This window comes from Nannospalax galili, unplaced genomic scaffold (assembly GCF_000622305.1).
Source record: "Nannospalax galili isolate Female #2095 unplaced genomic scaffold, S.galili_v1.0 scaffold445, whole genome shotgun sequence".
Taxonomy (NCBI): Eukaryota; Metazoa; Chordata; class Mammalia; order Rodentia; family Spalacidae; genus Nannospalax; species Nannospalax galili.
Genome location: NW_008354184.1, coordinates 577,001 through 595,632, shown reverse-complemented (window position 1 = coordinate 595,632; position 18,632 = coordinate 577,001). Strand labels below are relative to the sequence as shown.

Here is an 18,632-nt window from a genome sequence, read left to right as displayed (position 1 = left end):
GTGTGGTATCAGACATCGTCCCACGGCCGTGATGGGTCTCTGTTTTTGGCTAAGAGAATCGTTGAAGCATTTGACATGGATCTCCATAGTAGAATGGGGACAAGCAGCCAGACTAGACAACTTTATGTCTGCACATGCCCTTGTGATTTCCCTTGAGGGGAAAGAAGCATTTATCCTGGCATGTAGGCCTTGTGTATACGGGTTGTGTATAGTTGTTGGTTTAGTTCTCAGTAAATAATAGGAAGCATGGATGAGTCATGGAGGTAAGGCATTCTAAGTACATGCCAGTGCACCTGGCTCTGCAAGCATTTGTTGAGCACCTCAGTGGTAGGCACTATGCTAATTGCTTTACCTGGTTCATTCCTAAGAAAAACAGATGCAGCCTCATTTTGCAGATGAGGAAACAGGCTGAGAGGATGTCATTTAGCCAAATATCCCAGCCAGTAAATGATAGAGCCAGCCCTCAGAGTGATATTTGTGTGAATTACTTCAGTGGAGGTGGCAACTCAAGATTTCTGTTTTTACAAGGCTGAAGGGGGAAGAGGGCCTCTCAACATGCCCCTTGTGGCGCTGGCCCTGACCAGGGCTATCGCTTCCAAACATAACCAGCAAGCAGCTCCTCACAGGGCCATCGGGATGACCTCTTGGGAAGGTTATGGCTACCTTACGGTTTAAGACACCAGTTGAATAAAACCTGTTCTTAGGGAATTGAACATGCATAAACGGGAAGCAGCACGTCCAAGGGACTGTATACTTACATAGAATAGTGTCTGCATTTGGGCAGAACAGAACTAGGTTAAGCACCTTTTCCCACGTCCCAGTCCCTTTGTAGGCGTGGTCCCCGGGCCTCTAGAGGCCAAGTCAGCCTTCCAATGTGGGCGACCCGAGCAAATAAAGGCTCGGGACCAGGGAACCTCCGGGGGCCTGTCTGGATCGGAAGTCAGCCCGTTCATCCTGAGCGGAGAGCCTTGGGTGATTTCGAACTTCGACGGCGCGGGAGTCAAGCATGGAGGACGCTGATGCGTACTGGACCAGAGCTGCCGGCGGACACCAGCAGGGTTGTCCGGACACCGCTGAGGGACCACTGCGGCAGGGTCACCTCTGACTGCAGCCTGCCCAGGTGACAGACGGTCGGTGGATCCCCGCTGGTGGCTCCGCCCCTTCCCGCACTGACTTCCTCCCTCCCCCTCCCGAGCTGCCCGGCCCAGAACCAATAGGAGCCTGAGGTTTACATGACACTCCACTCCAGGGCCAATCAGCGCTGCGCGCGCTCCCACCGTCTTGCGCTACAGCTGGGGGCTACTCCCGTACCTGACAGGTATTGAGCTGTCTGGATCCCTCCGCATTGGCGGAGGCGGGAAGGGACCTCGTGAAGTAGTGCGCCGCTTTCCTCTCCGGCTTCGGGAGTGGCCTCGGGCTGCCCGGCCGCTCCCCAAGCACGGTGGGGCGGGGCCGGGAGGGCCGTGGCATCAGCGCGACGTTAGCGCTACTGTCTGCGGCGGGTCACGTGGCCGTGGCGGAAGGATGCGCGGCGTGCTGCGGCCCGGCGGAGTGTATAAGGCACGGTGCGGAGGCCACCGCCATTTCTGTTCCGCCCGCCAGTCGATGTAGAGTGTGGTCTGTGTCCCCCTCCCTCCCTCAGGGCTTGAGGCCGCCATGGCGTATTAGAGGCAACAGTGCCTGCGGCAGCGTTGGCCTTTGCAGCGGCGGCAGCAGCACCAGGCTCTGCAGCGGCAACCCCCACCGGCTTAAGCCATGGCGTGAGTACCGGGCGTGGGCCTCGGGGTGGCTGGGCGCGACCCGCGCTGGCGTCGCTCTGGGGAAGCGGCTTTACGAGCGGCCGGACGCGGTGGCCGCGTTTGTGCGGCCTGGAGACGCCGGGCTGGGTGCAGCTTGCCACCTCTCTTCTTGGCGCCCTGTGCTCGATCTCGCCGGGCCAGAGTCGCTGTGAACGTGGCGGCTAAGATGGCGGCGGGGCGGGGGCGAGGGCGGAGCACGGCTGCGGCAGCCGTTTTGGGACGCGGACGACCTGCTTCCTCCTGGTGGCTGTGCAGCCAGGCCGCGCCTCCATTTTGTGCAACCGGAGCAGGAGGCCGGGGAGGTCGACACAATGGCCTTGGGCTCACGTGGTCCCTGCCGCCCAGAGCCGTCGTGGATCTGGGGTAGAAAGATGGGGTTCTTAGACGGGTTCCCCCTGACGGGACTTGCCTTTGGATTCCTGTTCAGGCTCTTCACGGCATCCAGCAGCAGCGTTGCTGTAACGGACAAAGACACTTTTGATTTAAGCACAGTCCTCGATTCCAGCAAAGCCCCGAAACATGACCGAGATGAGCTTCCTGAACAGCGAGGTGTTGGTGGGGGACTTGATGTCCCCCTTCGACCAGTCGGGTTTGGGGGCTGAAGAAAGCTTAGGTCTCTTAGATGACTACCTGGAGGTGGCCAAGCACTTCAAACCTCATGGGTTCTCCGGCGACAAGGCTAAGGCGGGCTCCTCCGAATGGCTGGCTGCGGATGGGTTGGTCAATGCCTCAGATACCGGCAAGGGTGAGTTGGATCGCTTGCCCGGTGTGTCCCTCATGGGGTGTGGTGGGAGTCTGGTATTGCTACCTGAGTGTGTAACTTGGTCTACTTAGTCTTGAATGTGTTTTTGCAGAGGATGCCTTTTCCGGAACAGATTGGATGTTGGAGAAAATGGATCTGAAGGAGTTTGACTTCGATGCCCTGTTTCGAATGGATGACCTGGAAACCATGCCAGATGAGCTTTTGGCCACGTTGGATGACACATGTGATCTTTTTGCCCCTCTAGTCCAAGAGACTAATAAGGAGTCCCCCCAGACAGCGAACCCAATTGGCCATCTCCCAGAGAGTTTAACGAAAACCGACCAGGTTGCCCCCTTTGCCTTCTTGCAACCTCTTCCCTTTGCCCCAGGGGTCCTGTCTTCCACTCCAGATCATTCCTTTAGTTTAGAGCTAGGCAGTGAAGTTGATATCTCTGAAGGAGACCGGAGGCCTGACAGTGCTGCTTACATTACTGTGATCCCTCAGTGTGTAAAAGAGGAAGACACCCCCTCAGATAATGATAGTGGCATCTGTATGAGCCCTGAGTCCTACCTGGGCTCTCCCCAGCATAGCCCCTCCACCTCCAGGGCATCTCCAAGCAGTCTGCCTTCTCCAGGTATTAGCCATGGGTCTCCTCGCCCCAAACCTTATGACCCTCCAGGAGATAAGGCGGCAACGAAAGTAAAGGTTGAAAAGCTGGATAAGAAGCTCAAAAAAATGGAGCAAAACAAGACTGCAGCCACTAGGTACCGCCAGAAAAAGCGGGCAGAGCAGGAAGCCCTTACTGGTGAGTGTAAAGAGCTAGAAAAGAAGAATGAAGCTCTCAAAGAGAAGGCAGATTCGCTGGCTAAAGAGATCCAGTATCTGAAAGATTTGATAGAAGAGGTCCGCAAGGCAAGGGGGAAGAAGAGAGTTCCCTAGTAGGGTAGTCAGGAGTGCTTTGTGCTTGTACATAGGAGTCTTGTGCTAATGCTGTGTTTACTGTAATAAATTATTTTGTAGTGAAAGTACAAATGCAGGCTTGCAGTGTTATTCTTGATCTGACATTCTGGGTTCTAATGGACAATGAATGGGAAGGGAGGGGAAGGAGGAGGGTGTTGGGCCAGATGCAGTAGGGGACCAGGCACCTCAGGTCTGAGCTGTTTGGGCGGGGAGTTTAGCTGGAGGATCTGTGAGGCTGAGAGGAATAGGCAGAGCTCCATCTGTTCATAAACTGGCATTGTGTCAGACATCTGCCATCTAAGGACTCAGATAAGGTCACATAGTCCTTGAGCACACAAGATTAGGTTTCTCTTCCACAGTTCTTTGGGGCCTTAATCTGTTGAACTGCCTCCTATTGGTTGCAGTGGAAGGGATAGAGCTGGGGATGTCAATCACTTAACATGATGCTGGTGCTCTGTACCCACCTGGGTCAGGTGAAAGGCCTGAACAGGGAGAGCAGGGTGGGTGGGGTGGTGTAACTTTAAGCACAATACACTGCTCCCACCCAGATTGGGGGGAGGGTACTGTTTCTACAAGTAAGGAAGCAAAAACTATTAGAAGCTAGGACCATAGCTCCCATCTGAATACTTCTGTTTGGCCTCCTCTGAGTTTGGAAAGCTTGTTTGGGCTTTGGGCCTGCAGGGTAGGATTGGTATTTCTCTGACCAGCACAGATTCACTGAGCACCAGCTGTTGGAGGGAATATGGTCTCTGCCATCTTCAGGCTCATTTTATGGAATTCACTAGACTTCGGGCCTCTCCCTCAGGGAGCCACCTGTGGACTGTGGCTGAATTCAAGAACCAGACACTGGAGGTCTCCTACATATCCCAGGTCTGCGTTCTGCTCCTTTGCCTTCCCACACAGCCTTTTAGTTTAGGCCACAACTTGGTCACCCAATTCTTCTAAGCTAGGCTAAACTTGGCCAGGCGTGTACTATAGGCGTACCACACCCAGCTTGACTCTGGGATTTCTTAAGGCAGGGCATAAGGCAGCCAACTCCTTGGGGGTGGGAGCAACTTAATTTCAAACTAACAGGTTCAGATCCCATGTGCTTGAGTGCCTGACTGAAAGTTTCTCAAGATGCTTTTATGTGCACGTAAGTTGAAGAAAATGTCAGTTGTATCTGGGTTTGGTGGCATATGCCTCTTAATTACTGCTCTGGGGAGGCTGAGCCAGGATTGTCACAGATTGGAGGCCTGTCTGGGCTGAGACACTCTTCAAAACCAAGAATACACAAAGTTTCAGGGCCTGGAGAGGGCCAGCAGTTAAAGAGTGCTTACTGTGGCCTCTGAGGGTGTGCATACACACACAAGTAAAAAATTAAGATCTTAAGACCCATCAGTTGTCTACACAATTTTTTTGTGAAGGGCTGGCAGAGTGGGGAGTCTGAGGCACAAGCCCCCCATTAGCACAGCTGATTTTAAGCCCTACTTGATGCCTTACCTCAGTTTTGTGACTGAAGTTTTTTTTTTCTTCAAGATGGGAAATAAAAGTCTACCACTCCCCCACCAGCATTGGAGCCTGTTTCGCCAAGAGGCGGCTAACCCAGATGGCGGTGGGAGGAAGGCACTTCAAAGAGGGAGTGGGACAGTCTGGGCCCTGCAAGTGGCTGCCACACTGAGTCATCCAGGGCCAGCAGGTGGAGGCCCTTGGAGACAGTGGTCATCCCTCATTTGGTAGAAGTTATGGCTGCTCCCTTTATGCAGGGCTCATGTCACCTCACAGTCCTTCCAGATGACCCAAACTGTCCTGGAACTTGCTGTGCAGCCAAGGATGGCCTCAAACTGCTTGAACTCCTGCCTCCAGTTTTTTTTTGGGGGGTGGGGGGGTCTTTTTGAGACAGGGTCTCCCTTGTAGACCAGGCTGGCCTTGAACTCAGAGATCTGCCTGCCTCTGCCTCCTGAGTGCTGGGATTAAAGGCGTGCACCACCACACCCAGCTTGTTTTTTTCTTTTTTGAGATGGTCTCCTTGTAGCCCTAGGTGGCCTGAGAGAAGGATGGCCTCAATCTCAGAGACCCACTTGCTTCTGCCCCCTGGGTGCTGGGATTAAAAGGCATGCCCCACAATGCCTGGCTACCTGACATTTTGTCTGTGGCCTGAGAGGTAGGCTATGGGAAGAACCTAGGGAGACACGCAATGTTTGGCCTCCTGACCATCTTAACTTACAGCTCCTACCAGGCAGACCTTGCCAAAAGAGGCTGGAGGTGATGCTTGCAACTCCTGGCTCCTGCAAGGTACCCAAGGGTGGTCAAGTTTCTGTGCTTAACCCCAACCCCTTGTCTGGGCTGTTAGTTCTGGGCACCGGTCACCTGCTTTGTCTCTGGAGCAAGGCTGTGGGCAGTGGAAAGCTGAGGAGGGCAAGGGCCTTGTTTACCTACTACTGGTAAATGTCTATGTGCTGGGCACTGTCTGGGGATGCAACAGGACACATAAGATGAACAGCCCTGCTCTTGTGGCACTTCCCTTGTTAGGGGAGATGGGAACAAAGGTGAGGGTAAGACCTCAACAAAGGGTATGAGATGCTGGGCAAGCTGGCTGAGATCTGCTCCTGGTGGTGCATGCTGGGGAATGAGCTGGGTGGGACCTGGGTAAAGAGGTGGCCTGGGTGTGGGTATGAGGATGATTTTCAGCAAGCAGCAGCAGGATGGCAACCCTACCTTTTCAGGTGGAGAAAGCAGGAGCAGGCTTGTTTCACCCTTTTATGCAGGCAGAAGCTGGGCTGAGTCTTAGTGAAGTCAGATGGTGAGGTGGTGGTCATGTAGAGTACGGAGACAGGGGAGCCCAGCACAAAGACTGCAGTGACACCCAAGTGCTGAGTGCCCACCCAGACACTTTATAGGGTGGGCATGGAATCACCGCCCATGGTGGATGGCAGCAGATGCTTAGAACAGTACCAATTGGCAGCTTTAGGAGACAGGCCAGCCCAGGTTGGGGAATCTCAATACAGCCTGCAGGGCCTCCTGTCTGGGCCTTTGAAGAATGGGGGATTGTTGAGCATGAAGAAGGACAGTACTCCCAAGAGTGAGAGAGCTACTGCCAGGAAAGGGTGGGACACGGTCTTCAGCCCCGCCCACCTGGCCAGCTCCAGCAGGAGGGCAAGGCTAAGCCCCAGAATCAGACACACTCTAGGCAAGGCTGATGTCCTAGTGGCTGGCCCTATGGAATCCCACATGGCAATCCTGTGTAGCTAGCCCCCTGCAGTCAGAGCACCAGTAATGAACAGCCCACCCAGTGCAGGAGCCACAGGAAGCACTGGGAGACCCCCAAGTACAGGTTACCAAACTGCTAAGCCAGGCCCCAATCTGTCTACTGCCCCAAACCACCAGAGGCTCAAATGCTCCTGGTAGCCTTCACATCTATAAGGGTGCTTTTGGTGACAACTGGTATCCTCTTACTGGGTGACTGGTTGGCAGGGCCTGTGGATAAGTCAGTACCCCTGCCATGAGCACACTCCCTTTCCTTCTACTCTGCAGCAACTGGAAGCCTCAGAGCAGGGAAGGGCAGGTCCTCTGCCTGTACTCTCCAGGAGGGAAAGACGACCTAGGTGATTATGTGACAGCAGGTGTATACTCCCTAGAAAGGGGTCCTGGAGCCCTTTTCTTCCTTTCTTTTTTTAAATGACACAAACTCTAAGAACAAGCATTGAGCTGACTGCTTGCTTATTAAGATGGAGGGAATGATGGCAGGCATGGTTGGGCACAGCTTTAATCCCAGTCCTCGGGAGGCAGAGGAAGGTGGATCTCTATGGGTTTGAGGCCAGCCATGGCTACAGAGTGAGACCCTATCTTAAAGATGGAATGAGTTCCCAAGACCACCCAAATTCCTCTACCCCATAGCAAAGTCCAGCAGGCAAGAACTAGGGGAGGATCTGAAGACCAGCACTGATGGTTTCTCTGAACAAGCCCATGTGAGGGAGGCTCCAGAGCTCCCAGTCACTAGCTTATAGTCACAGCATCCACCTTCCTCCTGTTGATCATGCCTCTCATGAGGCAATGAGCACCTGGATACAGTGCCCACCCTAATTCCACTCTGCTGCAGGTAATTCTGTGTCCCTACTTGAGATGAAGAACTGTTTAAAGGGACAAGAGATGCCTGGAGTGGCACCAATGAACCTTCTCTTATGGAGGACACAGCCCAACCACTGGCATGTCAGGGGTCATTCATGGAAATGGCTGATGGAGACCCATCAATGCTCTCTATCAGAAGCTCCATCAAGGAGCCCTTGAACTGGAAGTGGGGGAGAGGCACGCTCAGGAGGGAGATGGCTATATAAAAGCCACTAGGGTCTCCTCCTTGGGGCCTCAACGGTCTCCACTGAGGGGACTTCTGATTTCTTCCATGACAGGTCATTTCTTCTTCACTCAAGAGCAGCCCTGGTCTGCACTGTTCTCTCCCGAGTGTGCTCATGCTACATGACCTTTCCTTCACCTCCTGTGTCTGGCACTGTGCTAGCTGGACAGGGTCCAGTCTGCCCTCTGGCATAGCTATGGCCTTTACTGCTGCCCTTGGCAGGGGTAAAACTTAAATGTCAACTCTGCTTGTTCAGGAGTCCTCCTAAAACCATGAACTATGCCCCTACCCAGTGTGACATGACCAAGCTGGCTTTCTGCTCTTTGCTGGTGCCAGAGCAGGATCCACACTGTGGGGAGGGCTGAGGCAGCTCCACTTCCACACTCCCAGACCTGACAGTCCACTTCTCCGGTTAACTCCAGCACATGCCAGTGTCATTTTCACTTCAAGTGCTACCTTCCATGTGGCCATGCCACAGAGAGGAAAGCATCTCAGGTAAACGGCATATGCTAGGCCTAGACTTGAGGACTTTAGACACGAAGCTCCTAGAGCCATGCTGAAAGTCATAGCAATAGCACATGCAGTTTGAACACACATTTACTTGAACCCAGCTGCCTTCTTCTGGTTCCTGGAGGTATGCCCTGTGAGGGTCAAGAACCTGGCCCCATTTCATGGTAAACAGCCTAGGGGCCCCACACCTACCAAAGCAAACAGGTCAGAAATGTTCCTTTCTGGAAGGTACAGGTGGCTCTGCCCAACTCTACAGAAGTCAGCTTCAATCTGAGAGCAAATCTGCCCCAGACTTTGTAGCACACCAGCTCCATTCCAATGTCCAGTGGAATCTAGCTCCAGGGCTTCCTAAACCAGGCTGGCTCTGCATCACCACCTGCTGGTCACCTATGGCACAGCATTTTGGAGCCACAGGGATAGCAGAGGCAGGGGATCAAAGAAGGTCGGTGCCTTTTCCACCCACCATTCCTCCAGGGAGTCTAGCTGCCAAAGTATTCCCGCTGGAACTTCTGGAAGTCCTCTTCAGTGAACACGGTGCTCTCAGCCTTCTTCTTCTTAGTCTTGACCACTGGCCGATCACAGGCCTTGCGGCCCTGGTTTTGCAGCAGAATCTGGAAAGATGCTGGAGTGAGGACCTGTTTCCATTTTTGGAAGCACAGAACGGTGAGGGTTGCTGGAATATATGGCTCAGGACAAGGCTGGACCAGCTCCACCCTATATTTAGGGCTGAGAGCTACACGGATCCTGGGAAACAGCCCCAGTTGTCACCCCTAGGTCCCTTCCTATGGCATGCACCCCCAGACAAACCTGTTCGCTCACAGACTCTGCCACAGTGCTTCTCATGCTGGTCATAAACTTCAGGTTTGCTTGGAGGTGGTCCTGACACTCTTTCTTCTGGTATTCGGCTATGGGTGGCAGGTAAGGTATGTCATTTCAGACTTACAGTCTGGAAGCACTCTGAGCCCCCACCCCTGGTCCTGCCAAAGGTCCCACTGTCCCTTCTCCAGACTATTTCAGCCCAATCTACTCTCCCTACTGGTCCTGCTGAAACTCCCCATGCCCCTACTGGATGGCTTCCAGTTAATCATGTGACTCTGTCACTAATTCAATTAAGCCAGGTGTGGTGGTATATACCTCTAGTCCCAGCACTCAGGAGGCTGAGGCAAGAGGATTACTCCCAGGTCACACAGCAAGACCACCTAGGCTATACAGCAAGCACCAGATTGGTCAGGGTGACATGGCAAGACTGCTTAAAAACACGTTCTTATGTGGAAGCAAGGAAACTAGTATTTTAGAGTGTTATCCTTTTTTTAAATCCCAGACTGTACTCAAACTCAGTGACCCTACCGCCTTATTCTCCCAAATGCTGAGGTTATAGGTATGAGCCACATGTCTACTGAGATTATCCATTCTGCTGAGAAAAACTGAGCAGAAAACAGAAAGGGGAGTGTCAGGGGTAGAGGATGAAATTTTATTTTATTTTAGTCTTTTTGAGACATGGTCTCCTTGTAGCCCCGGCTGGCCTGGAACCCATTATGTAGAGCTGACTGGACTTGAACTCACAGAGATCTGCCTGCTTCTGCCTCCTGAGTGCTGGGCCTAAAGGTATGCACCACCATGCCCGGCTGTATTTTATTTATTATTTTTATGTGTATGAGTGTATTGCCTGCATGTATGTGAGTGCACCCGTATCATGCAATGCCACGGAGGTCAGAAGAGGGCTTTGGATTCCCCTGGAACTGGAGTTAAGGACGGTTCGTAGCTGCTATGTGGGTGTTGGGAATCAAACCCAGGTCCTCTAGAAGAGCAGTCAGTGCTCTTAACCGCTGAGTCATCATCTCTCCAGCCCCTGGAGGTTGCAGTTTTAAACAGAAAGTCCCAAGGTCTCACTGAAATGCCACTTGAACAAAGACTGGAAGGTCAGAGTTGTCAACATGTAGAGGAAGAGCATGTCCAGACGGAGGAATAGATAGTGCTAAATCCCTGAAGCAGAAATCAGTGATATGTTTGAAGACCCAAGCTGGAACAAGGTCTGGGTCATGGCTTTACAGGCTGCTGCTGAGAAGATTGCTGGGAAAGGTGTGGGAAACCAGCCAGAGATTTCTGCACAAATCAGGCAAGAGATGAGGGCTTCAGCCGAGGTGGCAGCACCAACCCATCTGCAGACTGGCTGCTTTGGCCCACCACTCTCACCCATCCATTATATGGCAGTCCCAGTGCCAGAGAAAATCCAAGGGGAGGGGGTCCTGTGTCTTGATGAGCTCCCAGTCCAGCAGGGAAGTGAAGGGAACCCCAATAACTGGGGTAAGACACCCTGGCCTGCAAGGACTTCTTCCACCCTATGTTGGTGTGCATAGCTCCTATAACCAGTAGCTAAATGTGTCTCCTTCTCCATCTTTGCTCATGTTTTGTTTTCTTCTTGAACTCCATACCTCTCTTAACAAGTACTTAAGCTGGGTATGGTAGTACATGCCTGTAATCCCAGCATTTGGAAAGCTGAAGCAGGAGGATTGCTGCAGGTGAGTTTAAGGCCAGCCTGAGATATAAAGTGAAACCTTGTCAAAAAAAAAAAAAAAAAAGACAGCTGGGTGTTGTGGTGCACATCTTTAGTTCCAGCACTCAGGAGATAGAGGCAGGTGGATCTCTGTGAGATCCAAGCCAGCCTGGTCTACAAATCGAGTTCCAGGCTAGCTGGGGCTACAGGGAGACCCTGTCTCAAAAACAAAACAAACACCAACAAAACACTTTTTTTTTTTTGGTCTTTTTGAGACAGGGTCTCCCTCTAGCCTCAGCTGTCCTGGCACTAAAGGCGAGTGCCGCCACGCCCCGGCTACAAAACACCTTTTAAACAGTGGGCCCCATAGACTCAGAAAGGAGAGAAGTGTGTAATCCTGGGTTCCCTTTCTCCAAATCTTCGGTGCCACACCCCCCACAAAATGCTTTACTAGAGATGGGGCTCCCACTTGGCAGACGATTCACCACTAAAGTCCATCACCACACGTTCCTCCGCCTGCACAACTTCTTTCCTGGATGGAGGAAGGTGCCCTGCCACCTGTGCAAGCAAGTAAGCACAAGACTATGGAGACAACTGCCTAGTTTACAGTTGTACCACCTGTTTCTGCATCTGTAAAATGGGATCATTCACTGACCTCAGGGTGTCACTGTGCGTGTCAAATGAGTTTAACACTTTTACGGGGTTTAGAAGGGCATCTGAGACACAGAAAATGATTCCTGTTCATTACTATCACCTTTGCAGTTTTTCAAGTTCTCCAAGGCAACAGGCTCCTTTCTAATGCCTTCTCCCTTTCACTCAGCCGCTCTTACACTTGGTCAGGTGCATAGCCTTCACGATGTTATTTCCTCAGAAATGGCTGATCTGGCCTTTTACCATGAATCTTTCTCGGAGCATCATAGCCTTTTACTTCACAGGCCTCAACACATTTAGTAAAATTACACAGACTTTTCGTCCCTTCTCTCCCCACTGGGGCTGTAGTCCAGAAGCATCTGCTTGTACCATGCGTTTACACATGCCTTGCACTTGCCACGGAGCCAAGAACTGACACTGAACTTCCGATCCTGCTGCCTCCACCTCCCAAGTGCTGGGATGACAAGTGTGTGCCACCACTCCCTGCTCCCTCTCTACCCGATCCTTTCAGGTACGTGGCAGGTTAACAGCAAAGACAGGCTGCTGAGAGCCCACTCTTCGGCGCTAGAATGCAGAGTTCGAAAGCTGTCCCCTATCACTTAACAGACTTCTGGCCTTTTCCTGGCTGTGCCTCGGGTAACGTTTGGAGCCCCGACTAACAAGTCTCCGACTTACCCAGCGCACACTTGGGCACCTTTCCCTTGGCCGAATTCCGCAGTTTCCGGGCCTGGGAGGCCTTTGCCTTCGTTCTTCGGGCCCGCTTTTTTTTTTTTGGTCTTTTTGAGACAGGGTCTCCCTCTAGCCTCAGCTGTCCTGGCACTAAAGGCGAGTGCCGCCACGCCCCGGCTACAAAACACCTTTTAAACAGTGGGCCCCATAGACTCAGAAAGGAGAGAAGTGTGTAATCCTGGGTTCCCTTTCTCCAAATCTTCGGTGCCACACCCCCCACAAAATGCTTTACTAGAGATGGGGCTCCCACTTGGCAGACGATTCACCACTAAAGTCCATCACCACACGTTCCTCCGCCTGCACAACTTCTTTCCTGGATGGAGGAAGGTGCCCTGCCACCTGTGCAAGCAAGTAAGCACAAGACTATGGAGACAACTGCCTAGTTTACAGTTGTACCACCTGTTTCTGCATCTGTAAAATGGGATCATTCACTGACCTCAGGGTGTCACTGTGCGTGTCAAATGAGTTTAACACTTTTACGGGGTTTAGAAGGGCATCTGAGACACAGAAAATGATTCCTGTTCATTACTATCACCTTTGCAGTTTTTCAAGTTCTCCAAGGCAACAGGCTCCTTTCTAATGCCTTCTCCCTTTCACTCAGCCGCTCTTACACTTGGTCAGGTGCATAGCCTTCACGATGTTATTTCCTCAGAAATGGCTGATCTGGCCTTTTACCATGAATCTTTCTCGGAGCATCATAGCCTTTTACTTCACAGGCCTCAACACATTTAGTAAAATTACACAGACTTTTCGTCCCTTCTCTCCCCACTGGGGCTGTAGTCCAGAAGCATCTGCTTGTACCATGCGTTTACACATGCCTTGCACTTGCCACGGAGCCAAGAACTGACACTGAACTTCCGATCCTGCTGCCTCCACCTCCCAAGTGCTGGGATGACAAGTGTGTGCCACCACTCCCTGCTCCCTCTCTACCCGATCCTTTCAGGTACGTGGCAGGTTAACAGCAAAGACAGGCTGCTGAGAGCCCACTCTTCGGCGCTAGAATGCAGAGTTCGAAAGCTGTCCCCTATCACTTAACAGACTTCTGGCCTTTTCCTGGCTGTGCCTCGGGTAACGTTTGGAGCCCCGACTAACAAGTCTCCGACTTACCCAGCGCACACTTGGGCACCTTTCCCTTGGCCGAATTCCGCAGTTTCCGGGCCTGGGAGGCCTTTGCCTTCGTTCTTCGGGCCCGCTTCACTGGGGCGCCGCTCGCCTTGGCCTGGCTCGGCGCGGCCCGAGGAGCTGTAGGGGAAGAGCGCGAAAGACCAGGTCGGAGGGCGCGCAGGGCTCCCCGGCACCAGCCCTCAGGTCCCGCAGGGCTCCCCCACCTCCCCCGCACTGGTTTGATCACTTCCAGCCGGGCCTCGGCTTCCCACCCGCCCCGTGGGGCTCCCTGCTCCGAACATCCCCCGGCCAGCCCTCCTCACTCTCGGACGCCTCGAGCAGCTCCAAGCCCCTCCGCAGCAAGGCAGCCGACATACTGCACTAAGTTCCGCCCACACGCCTCACGCTACTTCCGCCCTTGAGGTGTTCTTCCTCCGGGCGGAAACACGAGCTGAAGCCCAGGGTTCTGGAGCTCGCGGACGACATACCCCCTCCCCAACCTCCTTAGGACGCAGGCGTAGTGGGTTTACTCTTGCCCTGGGACGGTGGGGGAAGCAGGGAGATACGTTTGTTGTCCAATCTGTACGGAACACCCTGCGTCCCGCTAGGCATAATAAAAACGTAAACAACATGCCTGAACTAATGTCAAGGCATGATGACGCCTCTACGTACTGGGGCCGGAAGCGAGGACGCTGGGCTTAGCCCGGGTTGCTGATTGGACGCGCTCGCTTGGGAGCCACCGACCAGGCTCCTGGCATGCCGCACTCTTGCACAACCACCAGATCATCCCTGCCCTGACCAAGGACAGCCTGGCAGGACTCCAGTATCCGGGAATTGCCACCTGGGACTCCACACCGCTCCATGGTGTGACGACTGGACTTCCTGCTGGAGCTCCTGACCACACCTGCGATGGGTCTTCGGACCATCGCGAGGGGAACCTGGAATACACGTGTGGACCTGATTTGTTTGGTGATTGGGTAAGCCGGGGTTTGCAGTGTAATCAATAAATGTGTGTCAAAATCATAGCAACGGCCTCTAGTGAATCTTGTCTGATTACCTCAACCACCGGTTTGGTTAAGTGCTCGAGACAGATGGTGTAGTCTGCAGGATGATCTATAGTCATAGGCTGGTTGACTGAAAGTATTTTTAACTGGACTGAGAGAAGAGAGGCTAAACTCTCCAGAATTCTTTCTTTCTATCTATCTATCTATCTATCTATCTATCTATCTATCTATCTATCTATCTATCTATCTCTATCTATCTATCATCATCTAATCTATCATCTATCATCTATCTAATCTATCATCTATCTATCTATCATCTGTCTATCATCTTTCTATCTATCTTCTATCTATCTATCTATCTATCTATCTATCTATCTATCTATCTAATCTAATCTATCTATCATCATCTCCTTAATTTTGAAGGAAAAACCCATAAAGGGAACAGCAATATGGTGTGGGACTGCACCAGAAAACGTTCTGACGATGGATTGGTTACCTAAGCTATGGAAACATCACCTTCCCATACCTAGGATGGAGAAATGGAAATGTGGTCTACAGCACTAAAAATGATGCCTATATGCCTCCCTGAGGCTAAACCATCTTTTACAGCAGTATCTGTTGAAGCAGAGACATGATGAAATTTCTTGTAAATTTATTCATTAATTTCTTATTTTTTAATATGTATGAGTGTTTTGCCTGCATGTATGTGAGTGTTTTGCCTGCATGTATGTAAGTGTACCTGTGTTGTGCAATGCCTGAGGAAGCCACAAGAGGTCGTCAGATCCCCTTGAGCTGGAGTTATGGACGCTTGTTGGTCACCATGTGGGTGCTGTGACTGCTGAGCCATCTCTCCAGTTCCCATGATGAAATTTCTAAGAAAATAAAACCATTAATGGAGGAAGGACTACTTATCCCCTTCAGGAGTCATTTGTTTAATAACCCAGTATGGCCTATGAAACCAAATGGCACTTACAGATTCACAGTAAACCAAATGGCATTTATAGATTCATAATAACTTTTAGGAAACTAAATGAAAACTCACCAATTACGAATGGAGCTTTACCAGAAACAGAAGTAATCAATAAATTAACTGCTTCTGGAACTACATATTTTATGACCCTAGATAGACAGGCTCTTTGCTATACCAGTAGCTCTGGAATCACAAGAGATGACAGCCTTCACCTGGGGAGGCACCCAATACAAGGTTCAAAGACTACCCCAAGGAAGTAAGAACAGCCCAGCAATAGCACACTCTGTATGGAGTCAACACTCAAAAACAATGTCCTGCTGGATGTGGTGGTGCATGCCCTTATCTCAGCTCTCAGGAGGCAGAGGTAGTTGGATCACTAAGAGTTCCAGGCCAGCCAGGCTAAATAGTGAGACCCCCGTCTCAAACAAACAAACACAACAATCCCCAATTTTATTGAGAGTCCAGTTATGTCCTATATAGATGATATCATTTATGGAGATAACCTAATTACATTACAACAGGATAAGGATACCTTGTTAACCTCCGTTAAGAAACTAGGATGGGGGCTAGAGAGATAGCTTGGCAGTTAAGAGCACTGACTGCTCTTCCAGAGGACCTGTGTTTGATTCCCAGCACCCATATGGTGGCTAATGACTATCCATAACTCCAGTTCCAGGGGTCCTCTTCTGACCTCTGCAGGCGTTGCATGACATGGGTGCACTTACATGCATGCAGGCAACACAATCATACATGTAAAAATAATAAATAAAATATTTTAAAAACTAGGATGGAGCATTAATCCAAATATGGACCAGATATTTTCTTAAAATTCTTAGAAATAAATTGGAGCTCGGAAGGCTATAGATAAGATAGAGGCCCTGTCACGGCTAAGGACTAAGAATGAGAACCAGAAATTATTTAGTTTATTTGGTTGTTGGAGGAACTTTTTATCCCTTACCTACAGTTAACAGTACAGCCTATATATATGGTAACAGGGAAGGCTATAGAGTTTAGAATGGGGGATAGAACAGCAGGAAGCCCTAGACACCTGTAAAAATATATTAGAGACTTCAAACAACTGCATTATCCACACCTACAATCTAACCTTAAGCATAATTTGTATTAATGGATATGGAAACTGGGCATTATGGGAAACCCAAGGAAGAAAAAGGTTACTGATAGGATTTTACCACAAGCGCTTTTCTGTACTCAGAGAATACATACTCTCTATTTGAAAAACATATTTGAACCTTATTTGAGGCCCCAAAACATACTGAGCCATTGTGTGGTACTAGAGAGAGAAGCATCTGATGTGAGATACTCCTGTTCCCCTGGGTCAGGATGACTGGAGAAGCAATCCATGGACACCAATGGAATCTAAGGTGTTAACATGGAAGTGGTGTATCCAGGAGTGGAATAGTCAGCCTGGAACCGTGTTGTCAAAACTAGCTGAGGAAACAGCCACCTCTCAGATACAACTTCCTGCACTGAGCGGGGAAGGAATCCAGGCTCCCATAGGGTCCTGGGGCCCTGCCTGGTAGGGAAGCCTTATAAATGCTCCATTTACTGACGGTCCCCCGCCTTGGTGAGGAATGGGGGTCACACATTGGAAGGCTGCAGCATTCTGCTTGTCCAATGGAAAGCTTCTTACTGATGAAGGGACCATTGGGTCAGCACATGTTGAACTAGTTGCAGTACAATTGGCACTTAAACAAACTAGAAGAGGGAGCTCAAAAAGCATGTATACATTCTCTGACTCTTGATGTGCATATAATGAACTAGCCATATGGTCAGAAAAATGGAAAAACAATGACTGTACTGTAAATGGACAAAAAGAATTGGTCATGGAAAATTTACAACAAAATAGAAGAGTTCAGTATAAAACTCTTAGCAACTCTTGTTGGTATCCACACAAAGAATGACACACCCCAGGCTAAATCTAATGATGTAGCTGACAGAGCCTCCAAGGTTAATGCCTTTACAATGACCTTGAGGGCTGGAGAAATGGTTCAGTGGTTAAGAGCACTGGCTGCTCTTGCAGAGGACCTGGGTTCGATCCCAGCACCCACATGGAAGTTAACAGCCATTCATAACTCCAGTTCCAGGGGATCCAAAGTCCTCTTCTGACCTCCATGGGCATTGCACAACACATTTGTGCTTCCATATGTGAAGGCAATACACTCATATACATAACTAAAAATTTAAAAAATACTAAAAAAAGTAAAATGACCATGAGGAAACAAAATGGCAACACATGGAAAGTTAGGGAACCAATCCCCCAAATGAAAATTCAGATAAATCCTATTTATTATTATTATTGGTCTTTAAAAAATATTTTATTTATTTTTATTTTATGTGTATGAGTGTATTGCCTGCATGTATGTGAGTGCACCCATGTCGTGCAATGCTGTGGAGGTCAGAAGAGGGCTTCAGATTCCCCTGGAACTGGAGTTAAGGGCGTTCATAGCCACCATGTGGGTGCTGGGAATTGAACCTTGGTCCTCTGCCAGAGCAACTGGTGCTCTTAACTGCTGAACCATCTCTCCAGCCCCTATTATTGGTCTTTTTGAGACGGTCTCCCTGTAGCCACAGGTAGCCTGGATTTGCTATGGAGACCAGGCTGGCCTCAAACTCACAGAGATCTGCCTGCCTCTGTTTCCCGAGTGCTGGGATTAAAGGCCTGTGCCACCATGCCCGGCTTCAAATCCTAATATTATAACCCTGCCCATAACTAGCAAGGAAATACTTGACCTACATGAGACTAGGACTTACCAGCACACACGAATTGTCCCAAAGGCCATCCAAGCGCAACCTGCCTGCTAGTTGGTACCAAATAAGAAAAATTCTAAAGCATTGTGAACAATGTCAACAAACCACCCTCAAATTCAGACATAGGCCGATATCTCATGATAACCCTGACATCTTTAATTGTGTGCTACAAATAGACTGTGTAGGACCACTCCCTTTATTGGAGGAGTAAATACGCCTTGGTAGGTGCCTTGGTAGGTGTTCACGTGGGTTTAGGAATAGTAAATGCCACAGATAGCCCAAATCCAAAAACTGTTCTAGAACGCTATGGTCATGTGTAGCCTCTTTGGGGACCCCACTCATCATAAAATCAGATCAAGGGTCAGATCAAGGATGGACTAAAATAATACCATGTGGTATTACCTCATGTCAGGTAATCCAGCAGCATCTGGTAATATACAAGGGGAGGAATGGACTGATGAAGACTGAACTGGAACATGTGACCAAGCCTACACTACAAAGAGCATAAGGTATATGTGCCTATGAATTAGATTCTCAACCACAGCCATACGGAGATTCAGCTCGTGACTC

At 50.4% G+C, this 18,632-nt stretch overlaps 2 protein-coding genes across 2 annotated transcripts; one reads left to right on the top strand and one right to left on the bottom strand.

Moving 5' to 3' along the window:
* Window positions 1-1,539: 1,539 nt before the first annotated feature.
* Atf4 (activating transcription factor 4) lies at window positions 1,540-3,573 on the top strand. Its single transcript, XM_008851219.3, has 3 exons — window positions 1,540-1,760; window positions 2,227-2,544; window positions 2,654-3,573. The coding sequence occupies exons 2-3, from the start codon at window positions 2,319-2,321 to the stop codon at window positions 3,478-3,480; spliced, it is 1,053 nt and encodes a 350-aa protein (XP_008849441.1). The 5' UTR covers window positions 1,540-1,760; window positions 2,227-2,318; the 3' UTR covers window positions 3,481-3,573.
* A 4,837-nt stretch (window positions 3,574-8,410) lies between these two features.
* On the bottom strand, window positions 8,411-13,755 carry Rps19bp1 (ribosomal protein S19 binding protein 1). The gene is made up of 4 exons (XM_008851218.3): window positions 13,643-13,755; window positions 13,323-13,457; window positions 9,149-9,246; window positions 8,411-8,952 (listed from the first exon to the last, which is right to left on the bottom strand). The coding sequence occupies exons 1-4, from the start codon at window positions 13,692-13,694 to the stop codon at window positions 8,821-8,823; spliced, it is 417 nt and encodes a 138-aa protein (XP_008849440.1). The 5' UTR covers window positions 13,695-13,755; the 3' UTR covers window positions 8,411-8,820.
* Between the last annotated feature and the right edge of the window lie 4,877 nt (window positions 13,756-18,632).